Genomic DNA, 17631 nt, shown 5'->3' with positions numbered 1-17631 from the left:
ATTTGCAATACTTGCACGTTATGAATATAGGCTCTGGAAGTACCTACATAACATAGATGTCAAGAGTATGGTACAATCCCATGGGTCTAGGGAGTCTATTCATAGGTACCCTTAAAAAAATCATAGGGGTTATTACAAAAATATACTTGTTATACTAAATTTCTCTTTAAAAAATGGAAAGCCAACATTTCTGTTTTTTTTTAATTATTATTATTATTTTAATTTAATTTAGATGTCATCAACTGACTACCTTAATCTACATCACTGTGAAAATGTTACTGATGCTGGAATTGAAGCTTTGGGAAATATGTTGTCAGTGATATCCATCGATCTCTCTGAAACATCTCAGATATGGTACATATATATATAATTAAAAATAAAATCTGTTTACTATTTATCTAGACTTCCAGAAAAAAATAGAATCATAAATCACAGAATCATAGAATGGCTTAGTGGGAGGGGACCTTAAAGATCATCTAGTTCTACCCCCCTGCCACCCAGCAGATGAGACTGCCCAGGATCCCGTCCAACCTGGCCTTGAATGCCTCCAGAGATGGAGCACGCACAACCTTTCTCAGCAATACATTCCAGCATCTCACCACCATCTGAGTAAAAAATTTCTTCCTAACATCTAACCCAAATCTCTCCTCTTTTAGTTTTAACCCATCCCCCCTTGTCTTGTCACTATTAGACCATGTAAAATGTCAATCCCCTTCCTGCCTGTAAGCTCCATTCAAGTACTGGAAGGCTGCAATGTGGTTTCTCCAGAGCCTTCTCTGCTCCAGGCTAAACAAGCCCAGCTCCCTCAACCTTTCTTCATAGGAGAGGTACTCCAGTCCTTGGACAATCTTTGGAGCCCTCCTTTGGACCTGCTCCAGCAGCTCTGCAACCTTCCTGTACTGGAGGTCCCAAACTTGGACACAGCACTCTAGATGGGGCCTTACAAGAACAGAGTAGAATGGGACAATCACCTCCCTCTCCCGGATAGCTACCACTCTTTTTTATGCAGCCCAGGATACTCCTGGCGTTCTGGGCTGCAAGTGCACACTGCTGATTCATGTCTAGGTTCTCATCCATCAGGACCCCCCAAATCCTTCTCCTCAAGGCTGCTCTCAGGGAGTTCTTCTCCCAGTCCGTACTCATATCGGGGATTGCCTCAACCCAAGTGCAACATCTTGCACTTGGCCTTATGGAACCTCACTGGACTCTTGTTGCACTCACTTTTCAAGCCTGTCCAGGTCCCTCTGGATGGCATCTCTTCCTTCAGTTGTAGCAACTGCACCACTCAGCTTGGTGTCACTGGCAAACTTGCTGAGGGTACACTCAATCCCTCTGTCTGTGTCACCGGTAAAGATGAAGAGCAAAGTTCCCAATACAGACTCCTAGGGGACACGACTCATGACCAGCCTCCACCTGGACATAGAGCCATTGACAACACTCTGGCTGTGACCATCCAACTAATTCTTTATCCAGCCTTCAAATATGTATCTCTTCAATTTAAAGATAAGGATGTGATGCAAAACATGTCAAAAATGTTGCACAAGTCCAGGCAGACAACATCAATTGCCATTCCTTTGTCCACCAATGCCATCACTCCATCACAGAAAGCCACTTGGTCAGGCAAGATCTGCACTTGGTGAAGCCGTATTGTCTGCGTCAGACCACTTCCTCATCTCTCATGTATCTTAACTTCTCTTCCAGAAGGATCCACTCCACAGTCTTCCCAGGCAGAGATTTGAGGCTCAGCAGCCTGTAGTTTCCCAGGTCTTCCTTTCTCACTTTCTTAAATATGGGAGTGATGTTTCCATTTTTCCAGTCACTGGGGACCTTGCCTAATAGCTACAGTTTTTCGGATGTGATGGAGAGGAGCTTGGCAACCACATCAGCCGGTTCCTTCAGAATACTGAGATGTGTGTCATCTGGCCCCATTGATCTCTACACATTCAGCTTTGTGAAGTGGTCTCTGACTTGCTTTGCTCTTACGCTGGGAGGGATTTTGCTCCCCCAACCCTCAGTTAGAAGTTCAGGGACACGAGAGGCCTGGAAGGCCTGACTGGATTTGAAGACAAAGGCAAAAAACCCATTAAGCACTTCAGTTTTCTCCATGTCTGATGAGGCCAGCTCTCCCTTTTTTTTTATCAGAGACTGACATTCTTGTGCCTGCCTCTTCTGCCCAATATAACTAAAGAAACCCTTGTTGTTTTTCACATCCCTCAACTCCATATGCACTTTGGTGTTCCTAATCTGATCCCTTCATAAATGGACAGCATCTCTATATTCTTCCCAGGCCCCCCATCCCTGCTTCCACTGCTTATATTTTTTTTTTCCCCTCAGCCTGACCAGTAGGTCCTTGCTCAGCCATGCTGGTTTCCTGCCTTGTCTGCCTGATTTCTTATTTTGGGGGGATCAAGAGCTCTTGTGCTCTCAGAATGGCATCCTTAAAGTACGGCCAGCTCTGTCCTGTTCCTTTGTCCCTAAGGACAGTTTCCCAGAGGATCTCATCCAACAGTTCCTTAAACAGTCTGAATTTTGGTCTCTTGAAATTCAGTGTCCTGACTCTGTTCTTTGCCAGGCCTGCGTTCCTTGAGATCACAAACTTAACCACTTAAAAACTCACATGTATATGAAGCAGTGGAGTTCCAATATCATTAAAACATATTTTAGAAATGTGTAATACAATATTTTCCCATACAGAGAGGCAGTACCTAATAAAAGGTACTTCTCACTTTGGATATTTTTCACATTTGAAAGAGAGAAAAAGAAAAACAAGAAAGATATTTGACAGCTCTGAATCTGATCCATAAAAAATGTTCACTAAACAGATTTTTTTTTTTTTTCTCCAGGATGATTAGGCCTGAGGAAAGCTGAAAAGTTGATGTTTTTAAATGTTAAATTTTCAAAAAATGTATTTTCCACAAGACAGATTTTATGATTAAAGTATTAGTTCTAATAGAGGGACTGCACTATGCTGTGGTCTAGAAAAATAATCGCTCGTGAATGAATTGCAAACAAGGTGTCTTCAAACTGTCAAGTTGCTAAGACTCTGGAAAACAATACAGCAAGAGTAGGAGCCAGGTTAAACATAGCATGCCTCCACGTAAGATGTTCTTGGCAGATCCTGCCTTTTGTGCAGGGCTTAGAGCCAGCTCTGCTGTTACTTTTGCATTTCAGGCAAACTCTTCACTGAACACTGAAATCTAGCAGAAACTTCATGAAGAAGTGAATGATTCTATGACTTCATAAGAAAACTGTTGCTATATTCATTCAGTTGCTGTTCAATCAGAGTTCTGATCTAAAACTTTACTGTTAGTGCAAACAGTAAAGTTTTGTTTTTGTTTTTTTAAAAAAAGCCCTTATCCCTTACAGAGGCCTAAAAATAATATAAAAAACAAAAACAAACAAACAAACAAAACCAAAAAACACAAACAGAAAACAAAATAAGCCAAAAAAAAGAGAGTTGGGAAATCCATGGAAACTTTATTTAATGTCTTGTTTTAAATATTACAATATATATATGTATTAAATTTATAGTGTCTTCACAGGCCTTGAATTGCTATCCCACAGTCTTTCGACACAAATGTTTTCTTTCTCTCTGCAATCCATACACAGCCTCTTAAAGTGCTGTATTGTCTCTTCCTCTAGTTTTCACATAGCACAACCCATGCCGTCGGCAATAATCCAAGCTCTTCTGCTTACACTGCATTTTTAAGGCATTCAGTTTCTTCCCTCCCACAAGACAGATAAACTAAGCTGGAAACTGACCATTTATCATACTTGTCATTTCTGATCTCAGTGCCTTGCTAACTAGAAATCTATTAGGTTTTCGCCATTGCTGTGTTTAAGTGTATGGCTCACATTTGTAATAAATACATTTCCTAATCTTACAACATGAGTTGATGGAAAGAAATACATTAATCTGCTTTAGTAAAAAAACTATTTGTATGTTTTGACTTTATATTATTCATTTTATTAGCATATAAATGGAGTTGTATTAAGATTCTTTTTCAAGTGCTGTATCCAAATTGCTTGAAAAATGTAGTAGAAAACAGTTTTTTATGTTCAGTAATTGACTCTATTACACTATGTTGATAAAGAGAAGTTGTATGACTCTTTTTTTTTTTGTTGCTGTCTTGGTTTGTGATACATGCAGAATGTACAACATAAGTCTGCAGTATGCAGGAGAATGTTCATTTTTTTGTTTTTTAAATTCATGGCAGAATCACTCAACCCACCAAAGCAGAGTAGAATTTACTGTAATGATAATACTAATATGTACTTAGGGGAAGAACAAGGGAGAAAAGATACATTAGAGTTAGATTTTCTTACAGATTTGTGCCTCGCGTATGACTGACTTAATTAAGACTTTAATCAAAATGGAAAGGTTTTTTTTTCCCACTGTTGGTGTCTTTCTCTTCAGTAGTTTCTTTGGGAGAGAAATGTTCCTGTTGAAGTCTGTCTTTCATTTAGAGAATTTGTTGCATTTGGAAGAAATATATTGGCTCAAACTTTTGCCTGACAAGAGAACTTGTTAATATAGAAAAATACTGTAGACTCATTGCAGACCCACAGTAATAATAAAATATAGTGCTTAGGAAAAAAAAAAAGGTAGTCTCTCATGTTTGCAGAAATGTATCCTATTTCTCCAGAATCTATCAGTCAATAGTGGGATAAGTCAAGAAATTTCATCACATACTTAACTTTGTATGTATGCCTAAGTGTCTTGGTAAGTCAAAGCCAAAGACCATTCATTCATGAAAACAAATACCATCCTCAGAAGAGGATGTCAGCTTTATGTGTGTGAGGGACTGCCTATTCTATTACTGTGATGGGAACAACTGTCAGTCAGCTCCAAAACCTATTTGTCATATAAAAGCAGTCCCAGTGATACAGTGGAAATGCTTCCATGAGATAGTGAAGCAGTTTTAGTAATAAGATTTGTTCTTTTACTCTCCATATTTTTATTAAAATGTTGTAGACTATTTCTGATGTTTGATGTGATACAGCTTTGGCAGTTTTGCTCCAACTGTGAGTCTGAAAGAGAGCAGCTGTGCAGTGTTCATTCTGACACAAGTTGCTAATGCACATGGACCAGACCACCCATCTTCTTTTGATAGAAAAAGTCATTAAATATTGAAATATTGGGACTTTCAAGGAGAATTGTTTAAGTCAAGGAGGATTTAGACAGTCAGAAGAAGCATAACAAGGAATAAAAAAGGAATGGTTAAAGTAAATCACTTGATTCCTGACATACAAATATACACTCTACAACAAGAAAAACTGTATATGCCCATCAGGGAAACTTGGTATCACTGATAAATTACACGCTGTGTAATAATGAGAGGGAATAAGATAGCCTTAAGTATAAAAAAAAAAACAGAAAAAATACTTTAAAAATTGAAAGAACTCTGATATTCTTCTAAAATCAGAAGACAAAAAGTAAATACAGAGTTTGTGAAGTTTTCTATCACAGTTGTTTCTTCATCTTCTTCCATAGTGGCTGTTATGCGTGAAAGTCTCTTTTTGTAATGACACAAGGTCCCATTCTCTATTCCGGTTGTCAATCCTCTTCAAGAATCATATGTGACATCAAGTCACTTAATCAGTCACAGATTTTTTGCGTCCTGGCCATGTCAAATTGGTCTTTACATTTGAGGGTAAATTGTAATCCTTGGGAACTATGTGGTTACATGATGGCTGTATAAACAATTAGTTCTACTTTCTTTTCCTATGTTTTTGTACGTAATGATTTTCAGATACTGGCTGCGCCTTAAGGCCAGGCTGCAACATAAATATTTACTAATATATTAATAAAATGTTTCCAAACAGATCACAGGGGGAAAAAATACATCTTGGCTTTATGTGGTTATTTAGAGTAATATTTTTTTTTTTCTTTTTGCAGTTTTTGTGGGATTCTGGATTTATGGTGTCTTGAATCCATAGCCTGGCTCTACATTTTGGTCTGCTAGAAAATTAGAGTATTAGGACTGAGGAAGAGCCTTGTGAAGATTAGGAAGAAAATATTACCTATAAGCAGCAACAGACTGCAAATGAATTGTTTGCATTTGATTTCTAGAGAAGAGGAAGTGACAAATCACACATCCTTAAGGCAGGCAGAAGGAAATGATAAATATTCAAGCAAGCTCCAAATTCAAATGCTAGCAGTCCAGTTTTCTTGGGAGAGCAGAGGAAGAGAATTTGGCCTGAAGAATTAGTAATTTAGTTCTGCCTAGAAATAGGAGACTACCCCAGGGAGATATTGCAGTCAATTGTTTTGGGCTCAATGTTTTGACAAAACAATAGTCATAGTAGAAGTCCTGTTGTCTGGACTTAGTATCAAGAAACAATGCAACTGTATTTCACAAGTCAAGATTTTGTCTAGCCACAAACGGTGTTAGATACAGAAATTAAGTAATAATACATTTAAGGAATGTATTATACACAAAGTCATATAGGGAGATTTCTGCACTGCAACTAAAAATGCCTTTACTGCTCCTCTAAACAGATCTGACACACCTTTATATTAGCTCAGGTACTGCAGACAACATAGCTACATTTGTTATGAACTTACCATGTTTCCAGAAAGTGTTATCTGAAACAGAAGAAACAGAACTCAGTTCTGCCATCTACATATTATTATTAGCAAAATGATACTGCAAGATCTCAGTTACGTTCTTCTCTACTAGTAAGTGCTTGAAACTGGTGCTAGAGCGTGGCTAGTATGTGCAAAAATCTAAGCATTTTAGAGAATGAGCTGAGCCATTTCAAATTAAATAGCTCTCAAATGGAAAGTGGAAGCTCCTTCTTAAGAGCTCTTCCAGGATAGGGGTGACTTTGAAGTCAGTCTCTTTGATTTAGGGAATGCACAGGAAGAGACATCTGTGTGTCTCTGGAACATGAAGACAAAGATACGTTACAGATGCTGACCTTTAGGGTTACCAAGAGATATGTGAACAGAAATCTCAGAAGTTGAAAATAGCATAGCACATATTCATTGCGCTCTGCAGTTGGAAGGCATGTACTTGCAGTTGGTGAATATAAATAATAAAGAATTGTTCTCTGGTAAGACATAGGTGACTTTCATCTCAAACAATGAAAGACCCTCACCAGATGTTGCAGTAGATTTTCATCCTTTCATCTACAAAACTTTGGTGAAATAATAACAAATGATGTTCTGCAAGTGTTTGTAGGCCTTACACGAAGTAACTGAAATAGAACAATGCTATAATACTCAGCTGTTTGAAAAAAACAGCTACTGGTGAAGGGTGTAATATTTCTTACAAAGTTGTTTTCTAAATAGAGATGGCAATAAATATGCTATACAAGAGACGCAGGACAAAATCTTCCCTTTCTCTGTGGCATTGGAGCATTGATCCAAGAGACATGAGGAGATTTCTTTATGTTGAAGAAGGATGGTTTTGAAAGCCTGTAGAGCAGAAGTCATATTCTGTATGCTGCATTGTATTTGTTCTGCTAGCATATGTTTCCAGGAGTTCTGATGATAATATCATAGCTCTGACCATATCTTGTAAAAATGTCTGGAGGCTTAGTATAAGAGACAAAAGTCTCAGAAATAGGTCAGTATCCCAGATGGGAATCCCTGATGTTCTTTTTCAGAGAATACTACTGACTAAATCAGGAATTCTAGAAAAACTAAGGATAATTAGCTACTCTATACCTCGGTTAGATTTAAATCTGATAGTTAAAAACTTCATATAGATTCCTGCACTGAAGAGGTTTATTGCACGAAATGTCAGTTTAGTAATTTCTCTGTGTGATTGACAGTTCGTAATGACATTCCTTGTATTCCATATCTTCAGCCTTTTTCCTTTCTCTAATCTGCTGTTATTAATGAAACCCCTCAGAGGAGACCTTGATTGTTATCATAAAAATAATTTTATTGTGACACAATGCTAGTATTGTCACATAAAATTATTGTAGGTTAGCTTTGAAATAATAGCAGCATTCATTGTCTTTTAGCAAAAATAATTATTTAATATTTCATTTCCAAATACCATAAAGTTGTGCTACTTTTGGATAAAGAGAACTGGACGAAGAAATTTTGTTCACAAGGTCACACCTATCACTGTCAATCTCTTCTGTAAGGATTTCACATTTTAACATAAACATATTTGGGGATAAAGTACATAATCTTTTGTTGCCTTGAATAGGACTGCTCTGGTCCACAAAAATTTGAAATCTGTTGATTTTCATGAAACTGTTGAAAGCAGTGCTTACCATATAAATGTGTCTGCTGAGGAAAAATGCAAATTTCTCTGTTTTCATAAGCAGCCAGGATTGGAAATCTATTTCATTGTTCCATTTTTTTGTTTTGTTTTTATTCAGCCTGTGAGATTTTAGGCATTTGCAAAATTTGAACTCCAGACGCACTCTCCCAGCATTATCATTGCAGTGTCCACATCTGGGTTCCAGACACTATTTACATGTGCTTAGTTTTTCAGTATGATATTTCCTCTGTGCAGCGCAGTTCACTGCCTAATTGTAGATAATTTTTTAACCATACGAACTGAAGCGATAACTTTTGTTTTTCAGTAAAGTTTGTTTAATGATATGAAGAACACAGATACTCTGCTGTAAATATCAAAATACATTTTACAAAAATCAACAGTAAATTTTCCTTCAGATTTAGAGCTGAAATTCAGAACAAGGTCTTGTAACCTGGTGTACAAGCAGTGAAAAAGACAAAGCAACTTCTGATCCTTTTGCACTCCTGAAGTAGGAATTTACTGAAGTTGCCATCTCTCAATTGTCTTTAATATGGTTTCTGTTTTTTTTTTTTAAGTAGAATTTACCTATGAGTGTGACTCCACCATTTCAAGTATTGTCTTTTTGTAGTCAGAATTTGTAGTTGTAATTATGGCTGTAGTCCTAAGAGCCCACTGAGAAGCAAATCCTAAAGGCAGCAATTTTAAGATATTTTATGGTTGCAGCAAGTAGTATTTTCTTTTTTCAACAAAAGCAAAAAGCAAAAACAAAACAAAACAAAACAAAACAAAAAACCTATGAAAAGTTCTTTCAAACTCAAATTTTGAAGGAGATCTATAAATCTATTTTGTTTTATGATTGTGCTGTGTCCCATGGAAGTATTTTTCACGTTGTACTATTTTTCTCCAGTTTTTTTCTTTCTGAGCATTTTTTTTTTTTCTTTCTCCAGTGCATTATTTCTGTAAAGAATTCTTGACCTTTTTGTGTACTACAGGAAAAAATCAGAAGATAAACTACATGCATTCTGCTGAAGATGCTTACAAGGACCTAGCATTTATTTGTTCCCAATAGAAGTAGATAAAATAAGACTAGCTGTTCCATTGGATTCTACTGGATCTATGAAAATCCTTAAGAAATGCTTCAGAATCAGAGGTTAACTAGAAAACAATTAAAATTACTTTTATTTTGATTTAAAAGAATTCCAGCCAATAGGAAAGTTATTTTCAATATCTTAGAATGGAAATTCAGACTATAGTTCTTACTGTGTAAGCATTTCTGCGTGTAACTTCAGGCAGCTCATTTATATAACATCTCCAATCCTCTTTGTAAAAAGGTGTGAAGTTCTGTGAGGGTACTCTGTGGGATTATTTTTTTGTGTGTGTCTTAAAAGATGCTATAATTCTTAGATAGAACATTTAATATGCAAACATTGAATGTATAAGCATATTAAAAGCAATTATATATAATTGTATGTTTTGATTTTTATTTTTTTCTGGAATTTTTTAGGGTTTGAGAGCCCTTGGCCGCCATGGAAAAATCAAGTAGCTTTCTCTATTGGAATGCAAAAACATCAACGACACTGGGATTCAGGTAAAGCTTAACCTCTTCTCTTGATGCTTCCTGGAAGCCTCTCTATGCTTCAAATCAACCATGTCCAAACAGATCATATTTTACTCTGTGCAACATCGTTCATTCTTCATTACACTATTCTACACTTTTATAGAGTAATAGAATCATAGAATGGCCTGGGTTGAAAAGGACCACCATGATCATCTAGTTTCAACCCCCTGCTATGTGCAGGGTCGCCAACTACCAGACCAGGCTGCCCAGAGCCACATCCAGCCTGGCCTCGAATGCCTCCAAGGATGGGGCATCCACAACCTCCTTGGGCAACCTGTTCCAGTGCGTCACCATCCTCTATGTGATGTGATTTTCTTTTTGCAGTCCTTTTCATTTTATTTTTCTTTACTTCCATGAATTTTAATGAATTTCAAATTCTGCCTTCTGCATTGACTCTGAACAATTGTAAGAGAGCTTTACATTCTACTGCACTGTACTGCGCAAATTACAATCTAACTTGCTACTATTATTCTCTTTCCCTTGCTCTACAAATCCCTTACTAATTTCTATTTATTACATATTTTTCCTGCTGCTAATGTGGGTTTTCAGGTAAAACTTTCTGTTTTATTAGTCAGCCTTTAGTTGAATGTCATACTTACATGACCAAGCATAGCTAGCTCAATGGAATAGTTAAACTTCTTTTATTCTATTACATGAGGTTCTTCATGTGCTGCTGATATATTGCTACATGCCATTGTCTCTTAGAGGCACAACGATATGCCTCAATGTAATTCTGAAGTATATTTCTTACCAACAGAAATCCTTAAAAGTAATAACTTATGTTTCAGTGATATGCACATGTGCTTTCTCCAGACTGAGCAGATTTCGTAGCTGTTTTATGGAAAGAACAACACAAATTGTACTGTGTCATTTTTCAGAAGAAAAAGCCTGAACATTTTAAAATGTCCTATAAAATCATCAACTGAGTAATTTGTTAACATCTAATGATGAAATTAATCTGTTAGAAAATGGACTACGTGTATTTTAGCTAGATATTGTTATTCTTAGGATTTCATGCTCCCGGTGGGATATCTGTTGAACCTCTGTAAACTTCATTTTTACACTGTTTTTCTTATGAAAATTATATACCTTCTTTTGAAAATTTAAACAGCGAATCTCAACAATATGAAGCCAGATGTTGTTCTTAAAATAAGAGATTAGCCTGAACTATGCATTGTTTAGTGTTCTGACCTTAAACTTAGCAATAAACTGAGAAATTTTCCAGGTCAGTAATCAGATAGGAAAGACTTTATTTGTTAAAAGAAAACATAAAAATTGAAGTTGCTGCAGAGGCAATTATTTACATTGATGATAAGTTAAGAAGTTATACAGAAAGACAATATTTCCTCTTCTAAATAATCAGCAATTGCAGAAATTTTTAATATTAATATAGTATTTGAACTCCATTTACAAGTCTTTTTATGGGTAAAGCATTGACTGAAGACTGGAAGAGACTTGGAGGGGAAGCAGGGATCATCAGACGTATGGTCCGCTTTCCATAAAAGGAGCAAATAATCAAGCACAGAACCGGCGGTCAGGAAAGGAGATGGCTGATGAAATACAGCTGAGATCTGTACAATCACAAGTGTCACAAAAAGTGTACATGGGGTCAACATTTTGCTGTTTGCCTTCATATGTTATCTGTTGGGCATGAAGTGAATCTAGTTTGAGGTCTGAGAGGAAGAAAAGTAGATGTCTCCAAAATGTACTGTTAGGCTGTGAAGTTCCTTATCAAATGTTGGTTCAATATGCTTGAAGCTTACTTAAGGAGATTTTACAGATTCAGTACTATTACATAGACTTGCACCTTCGTGTTTCAGAACAGTGCAAAAAAGTAGGCATTAGTTGGTTATTTGTCAGTGGAAGAAGAAATTATCTACCTTGCTGGAAAGAAGAGAGGTAGAATTTACATCCAAATAAGAGCCCTTTTTTTTCCTGCAACTGAGAATTGAGTCTAACCATATGGAACAAAAATAATTAAATCTTGTTGCTTAGAGGTACCAATTTCGTGCCCATAAACCCTTGCAGATTGTCAGGCAAGGTACAGTGCAATCCTAGTTTTTGGCCTCTACATTTTTTCCATTATAAGGCTCCAACATCCATCATTTTATAACCATATATTATACGCATGAGTCAGTCGTTGTTTCACCACAAGGGATGCATCTGGTTTGAATCTTCTAGGGGCATATACATCAGGCCACTAGAATTTGCTTCTTTAGGAATAAATCTGACTATCATTCATGAATGTTCTGTGTAAAGGTCTGTATTTCCATGTTTTTGTTTCCATGAAACAATGATCAAGTACGTACACTTTTTCTATTTCATCAAAAGTTGGTGCAGAGCCAGCACTGCCTCTTTCAGAGGAGAATGTTCAGTTCTATGTTCTGCTATTATCATTCAGTATTTCACTATATACTCCAAAAAAAGAATGTGGAAGAAAAGAAGCATTTACATTTTCTGTATCTGCAATATGAATTTGACTTCACTCAAATTGATCCATCAGCAGCGAGCACATGAAGATGTAGGTGTAACAGAGACCATGCAGTCATGGATCTAGGAAGGGCAGGAGGAAGAAGAGATAAGAAAGTAACTCAAAACAAAATGGCACATCTTTATTTGAAGATGGAATCTGAGTTTATGGAAAAAAAACGTAGAGAGGAACCTCACTGTATGCTGCACATCGTGATTATTCTTTGATTACATAAAGTATACTTAAATTGTGTGGAAAAAAATGTGTATGGAGAGGGCTTTAATAACACAGTCAAGGTAAAATGCTGAGGGTTATAAAATGGCACAAAATAATGCTGACCTCACAGTGTAAATTCATTTACTTGTTCATAGGCATTATGACAGTAAACTATAATCTGATCACATATTTTGTAACTGGGATTTCTGCTCATTCATAGCTCAGACAATGCTCACTTTATGTGCAGCAATTCCATTTCAGATTTTCATTAATATTTGTGTGCTTTAAGATCTTATTTACACAGAATTAAAACAGTGCAAAAGAGATAGAAAATTATATTTCCTTCTTATGCTATTCATTTATTTTAATGTTTTGCAAACTTTATTTATTTTCATAACCTCTTTTGGAGGTCTTAGGTATTAGGTCCAAAGATACAGAGATGAAGATAACAAACCAATCTCCATTTCCTTTGATTGAAAATTATATCCTAAGTGCTATTTGCAAAAAAAATAATGTAGGGGTAGACTTTAAGAGCAAATACAGATTCTAACTCTGAAGGATATATTAAGTATGGATGTAGGCAAACTATGCCAGTATAAACAAGATAAACATATCTCTCAGGCATTGAAATCTTGGCTTCAGCTTGTGCTGCATACCCTAGCTGAGAATGTAGTGATTAGATCAGCATGTCTGAGGCTAATTCTGAAGGGAGTTCAGTTTCTCTTACGCATGGAAAAAACATATATCAGTTTTGGTGTTTAGAATATTTCTATATTGCTGTTAACACCCTGTAAAGCTAGAATTTAAACAGGAGAGGTACAGAAGCCAATTTTTATAAATTCTGACTTGTTCACTCTAACCAGTTCTATTTTAAAATACAATCAAATGTTTTGTAAGACCCCAAACCCAAGAAGCATTGCATTGGTACAGCTATGCTGATGGAAAAAAAAAACAACAAACGAGTTAGGATACAGATGAAAAATGATAAAAAATTTGGTCCATGAAACAAATTTTAGACTTAATAAGTTTCTTCGGATCTGTTAATGAGAGGCATTAAAATCACACACCTCTTTGTCATCAAAAAGCTAGCATTTGCCACTGATCAACCATAGGTTGGTGCCCAGGTTCCTGTTTGATGCAAGGAGAAAATGTCCGTAGTAAAATTACAATGGACTTTTTTTCACAATGATAAATAAGTAAGTGCATTTATGCATTTATCTGTGTGCATGCACGTGTTTACTTACCCATGTAGTCTTAGTCAATTTTCTTTGGAACTAATTCTAGAAAGTTTTGAAAAGCTTCAAGCAGCCAGTATTTTCTATAGAGGAAGATTCTCTATAGAGGTAAAATCTCCATTGCAATAAATGCCAAATTGCACTGCCTTTAGACCAGGTATGGAAAATCAGCTCAGTGACAGGTTTAAGTTATCTTACCATGGTTTTCGGCTGGAAATGATAGAAGAGGAGAGATATTCACTGAAGCTAATTCCACAAAAAGTTCTGCTGCACTCACTTCATAGAACTATTAAGTGAAGAAATAGCATTTTAGGTTACTCTGTTCTTGAGGAAACAAATCTACAGGCTCATAAAACAAAGATTTCAACACACTGAATTAGAAGAAAGGAACAGAATTTTATTCTAATGACCACATAGTTCATATCAGCTCCAGCAGTGGAAATAACCTCTTAATACAGCTCTCCTTTTTCCAGTGAAATTCCCAGACTATGGCTGAGAGAATTCACTGCTATGAAGGCTACATAGAACAAATGAAGTGCTTAAGGTGGACCACAGGATGGATATAAATGTGTTGTGCATTGAGAAAAGCAGAGTGGACACATTTCTAAAGAATGACTGCTCTGTTTGTTGCTCTTTCAGGTGTTCTGCAAAGGCACTAAGCAGCTGGAATATTGTCATGTCTCCTGCTTCCATCAGCTGACAGATGAAGCTGTGAAAGCTTTGGCATTTCACTGCCATGAACTAACATCTGTCAGCATAGCTGGTTGTCCAAAGGTATGTATGAGAACTGGGACAATAGTTTTGGGGTTGCTATTGCAAAGGAATACACAGTATTTCATTCAGGAATTTGGCCTGCTGCCGTCTATATCTTGCTACAGTTCTACAGTGCATTCATTTAATTTAAAAATCAGAGTCTCAGTTCAACTGGTTTATATTCTGAGGCTTGGTTCTTGAGTGTGTTTGGCATTCTTCTAATGGTTGCGGTTAGAACGTAAAGATGCCTGCACTGGGTTAGGCACAAGCCTGTCTCAAGGAGCTGATGTCTGGGAATGAATAAAGAGAAGGGCTTTTAGAGATGCTTCCTGCAGATACTGTCTGAGCTTCTGGTGTTCTGGATGCTCCCAAAGCAGGGAGTCTTTGTTTTACAAAATCTCCCTATTTTCATGCTTTGTTATTTCTCCAGTGCTTCTTCTGAAGGAGACTGCTAGTCTCTACCAACTTAAACTCTTGATAGTGTCCAAATCCTCCTAATGCAATGTATGAGAAAAGCTAGAAACAGAGGAGTACTTTTTCAGAAGTTGGCATTTAAGTGGAGAGCAAGCTTCAGAAGCACTGTTTGTACCAGATGAGCCTATAGAAACTGGCTGCTGAAGCACGGTGAAATGCCTTATGGACATGTTGTTGTGTATCTTCATATCCTCTCTAGGATGTAGGCCAAGGATGTTGCTCCATGTCTTAGAATAGCCCTTAGATTCTTATCTTAGGGATATTTACTACACAACATTAATTATTATATGGTTCCCACTGTTCTGTATTCTTTGTTTTTTGTTAGATACTAAGCAATTTTTTTCAGTAATAACAGTAATAACAAAAATTGTGGATGTTTATCTTGCCAAAGTAGTTGAAGTTATATATTGTTGAAAGCCACGCATTTCACTGCAACTTTTAGGCATCTCACACACACATCAAAATTAGCATAAAATATCAGTGGATGCGTCTAGGCTGGAAATTGGCTAAGTGTTTGATTACCAGAGCAGTGAATTGTAAAACAGAATCCTGGGAAGGGAGACACGGACAAAGTATCAGGTAATGTTAGGATGGCTCTTAATAAGGGAATGAACTGGGTCATATTTTGTAGTTCCTTCAAATACGAACAAGAACTAAACTCAGTGATCTAGTAATCCCTTTCTAGTGCTTTGTTCCTAGATGATATCTTCCTCGTTAAATGGTTATTAAGACAATCCGTTAACCATTGTATTCAGAAAAGAACATCAAGGCTTTTTCAAATAAAACTACACGTAAGTTTACAAGTCTTCTTTTGACTTGAATCCAAATTTACACTCCATAAAATGAAACTAATGGGTCATTCAAATCCTTTTGGCAAATTCTAGTACAAATTGAAGCGGTCCAGCTGCTAAGTAAGGAAACATTTTCCACTCAGAGACTATTTAAAAATGGCTGGGAGATTAAAGTAAGAATGAACCTTTGCAAAGGGTAGATGTTAATACATCTAGATCTAGTCAGTCATGTCATGTCTGACAGTCATGTCCTGCAACAACAGGACCCAAACCCAAATGAATTAAGAAAAATCATAGCAAAAGAACATGAAAATACAATATAGAAATGTGTATGCAATAAGAGTGTTTTGGCGTGTGCTAGGCAGGTTACTATAAAATTAGAGTAAATTTTCACTTCAATTATATTTTGGGGGCAAATTAATTGTCTTTAAATAAACCCCACTGGCTTCGGTGAGCCTTTATGTCATGTATCTGCATACCCCCAGGAGATAAAATTTATGCTGATAATATAAAATGTTCAGCAGTGCAGTTCTGAGTCTTACTCAAGGAATGAGCCTGATTCAGAAGTAATTCTTAACTTACTTCATAGGAAAAAAATGAAGTTGCTCTGGGAAATATATCTTATACATGAAAAAATACAGAAAGAATTGAAACTCAATCTCTGATTGAGTGATTCAGGAAATTGAGGTATTTAAATAGCAAAGTTCTGAAGATGCCATTCAATGGACAGTGAATTCAATAATTCAGTCCGGTGGCGGGATTAGCATTTAGAGTTTGATGAATGTGGATTTCCCTTAAACTTATCTGACAGTGAAGTTCAGTTAGCAAATTCTCTTTATTTCAGTAGGAATATCAGTCCATTTATTAACCTCTAAATCTATTTGTTAATCTATTTCAGATCTTATCACTGAGCACATAGCTAAACTTCAATTTTCAGACACTGAAATTGTGTGCTATTAAGTGTTCTTTTTTTTGTTTTTTTTCAACTTTTTTCTAACTTCAGGATCCCTTTTGCTTCATTTACAGTTGACTGATATCTGTATCCAGTACTTGGCCACAGCTTGCAATTATCTTCACTTCTTAGACATCTCAGGTTGCATTAATCTTAGTGACAAAGCACTAAAATGTCTTCGGAAAGGGTGTAAGCAACTCCAGATTCTCAAGATGCTCTACTGTAGAAATATTATCAAGTTAGAAGATACTTCCTAATCTTCATTTAGTTTTAAACCTCCAAGCATAAAATCTGTCTTCACTGGTATTTTGCTGCTCCTTTCATCTCCATCTTTCTCCTTTATCTGAGGAGTGGGAAGGATGGGCAATGCCCACATGGCTGCCTTAGGATTCTTATGGCTTGGTGTAGGTATCTACATGTCCTAGTGTCAGCCTGAAGTGAAGGGAAATAGGGAATCCATCTATCTTTATGGCAGAAAATGCTCTGTTAGGAAAATTTACGCAGACATGAAGGAAACGTGGAATGTGAGGGAGAAAACCTGGCTGGGCCTCCTTCTCTTAGCCATCATTTTGACTACATACTTGAGCTCACTCAGTGTGTTTGTGGGAGCCTGTGGGAGCCCACATCCCAACAATTAAATGTCAGTGCAGGGATGAAGTGGAAGTGAGCATTGATGTGGGCCTGTGCTCATAATGTAGCATAGTAACAGTGAATGAATCAAGGTATCATAAGCATAGTTTCATGAAGTATAAGTGAAAGATACTACAAATGGAAAAAGCAGGTCACCTACAACCATGTTTCCCTCCTGTTGTAAATGGACCTGCTCTGTTGCTTCTCCATGACATTCAACACCAGTCCACTTTGGTCAGGTTTAGATTTGAGTTTTCAGCTCTGCGT

General features: G+C 36.7%; 1 protein-coding gene across 1 annotated transcript in view; it reads left to right on the top strand.

Moving 5' to 3' along the window:
- FBXL13 (F-box and leucine rich repeat protein 13) overlaps positions 1 to 17631 on the top strand; it is a gene marked incomplete at its 5' end in the record, with an annotated part of 62340 nt that overhangs the window by 38286 nt on the left and 6423 nt on the right. The window contains 6 exon segments of the mRNA XM_019611123.2: positions 233 to 243; positions 246 to 354; positions 5900 to 5957; positions 9730 to 9813; positions 14404 to 14538; positions 16809 to 16972. Of these exon segments, the coding sequence (XP_019466668.1) occupies positions 233 to 243; positions 246 to 354; positions 5900 to 5957; positions 9730 to 9813; positions 14404 to 14538; positions 16809 to 16972 (561 nt within the window).

This window comes from Meleagris gallopavo, chromosome 1 (genome assembly GCF_000146605.3).
Source record: "Meleagris gallopavo isolate NT-WF06-2002-E0010 breed Aviagen turkey brand Nicholas breeding stock chromosome 1, Turkey_5.1, whole genome shotgun sequence".
NCBI classification, from domain to species: domain Eukaryota; kingdom Metazoa; phylum Chordata; class Aves; order Galliformes; family Phasianidae; genus Meleagris; species Meleagris gallopavo.
The sequence above is the reverse complement of the archived record's forward strand: the minus strand, read 5'-3'. Positions and strand labels throughout refer to the sequence as shown.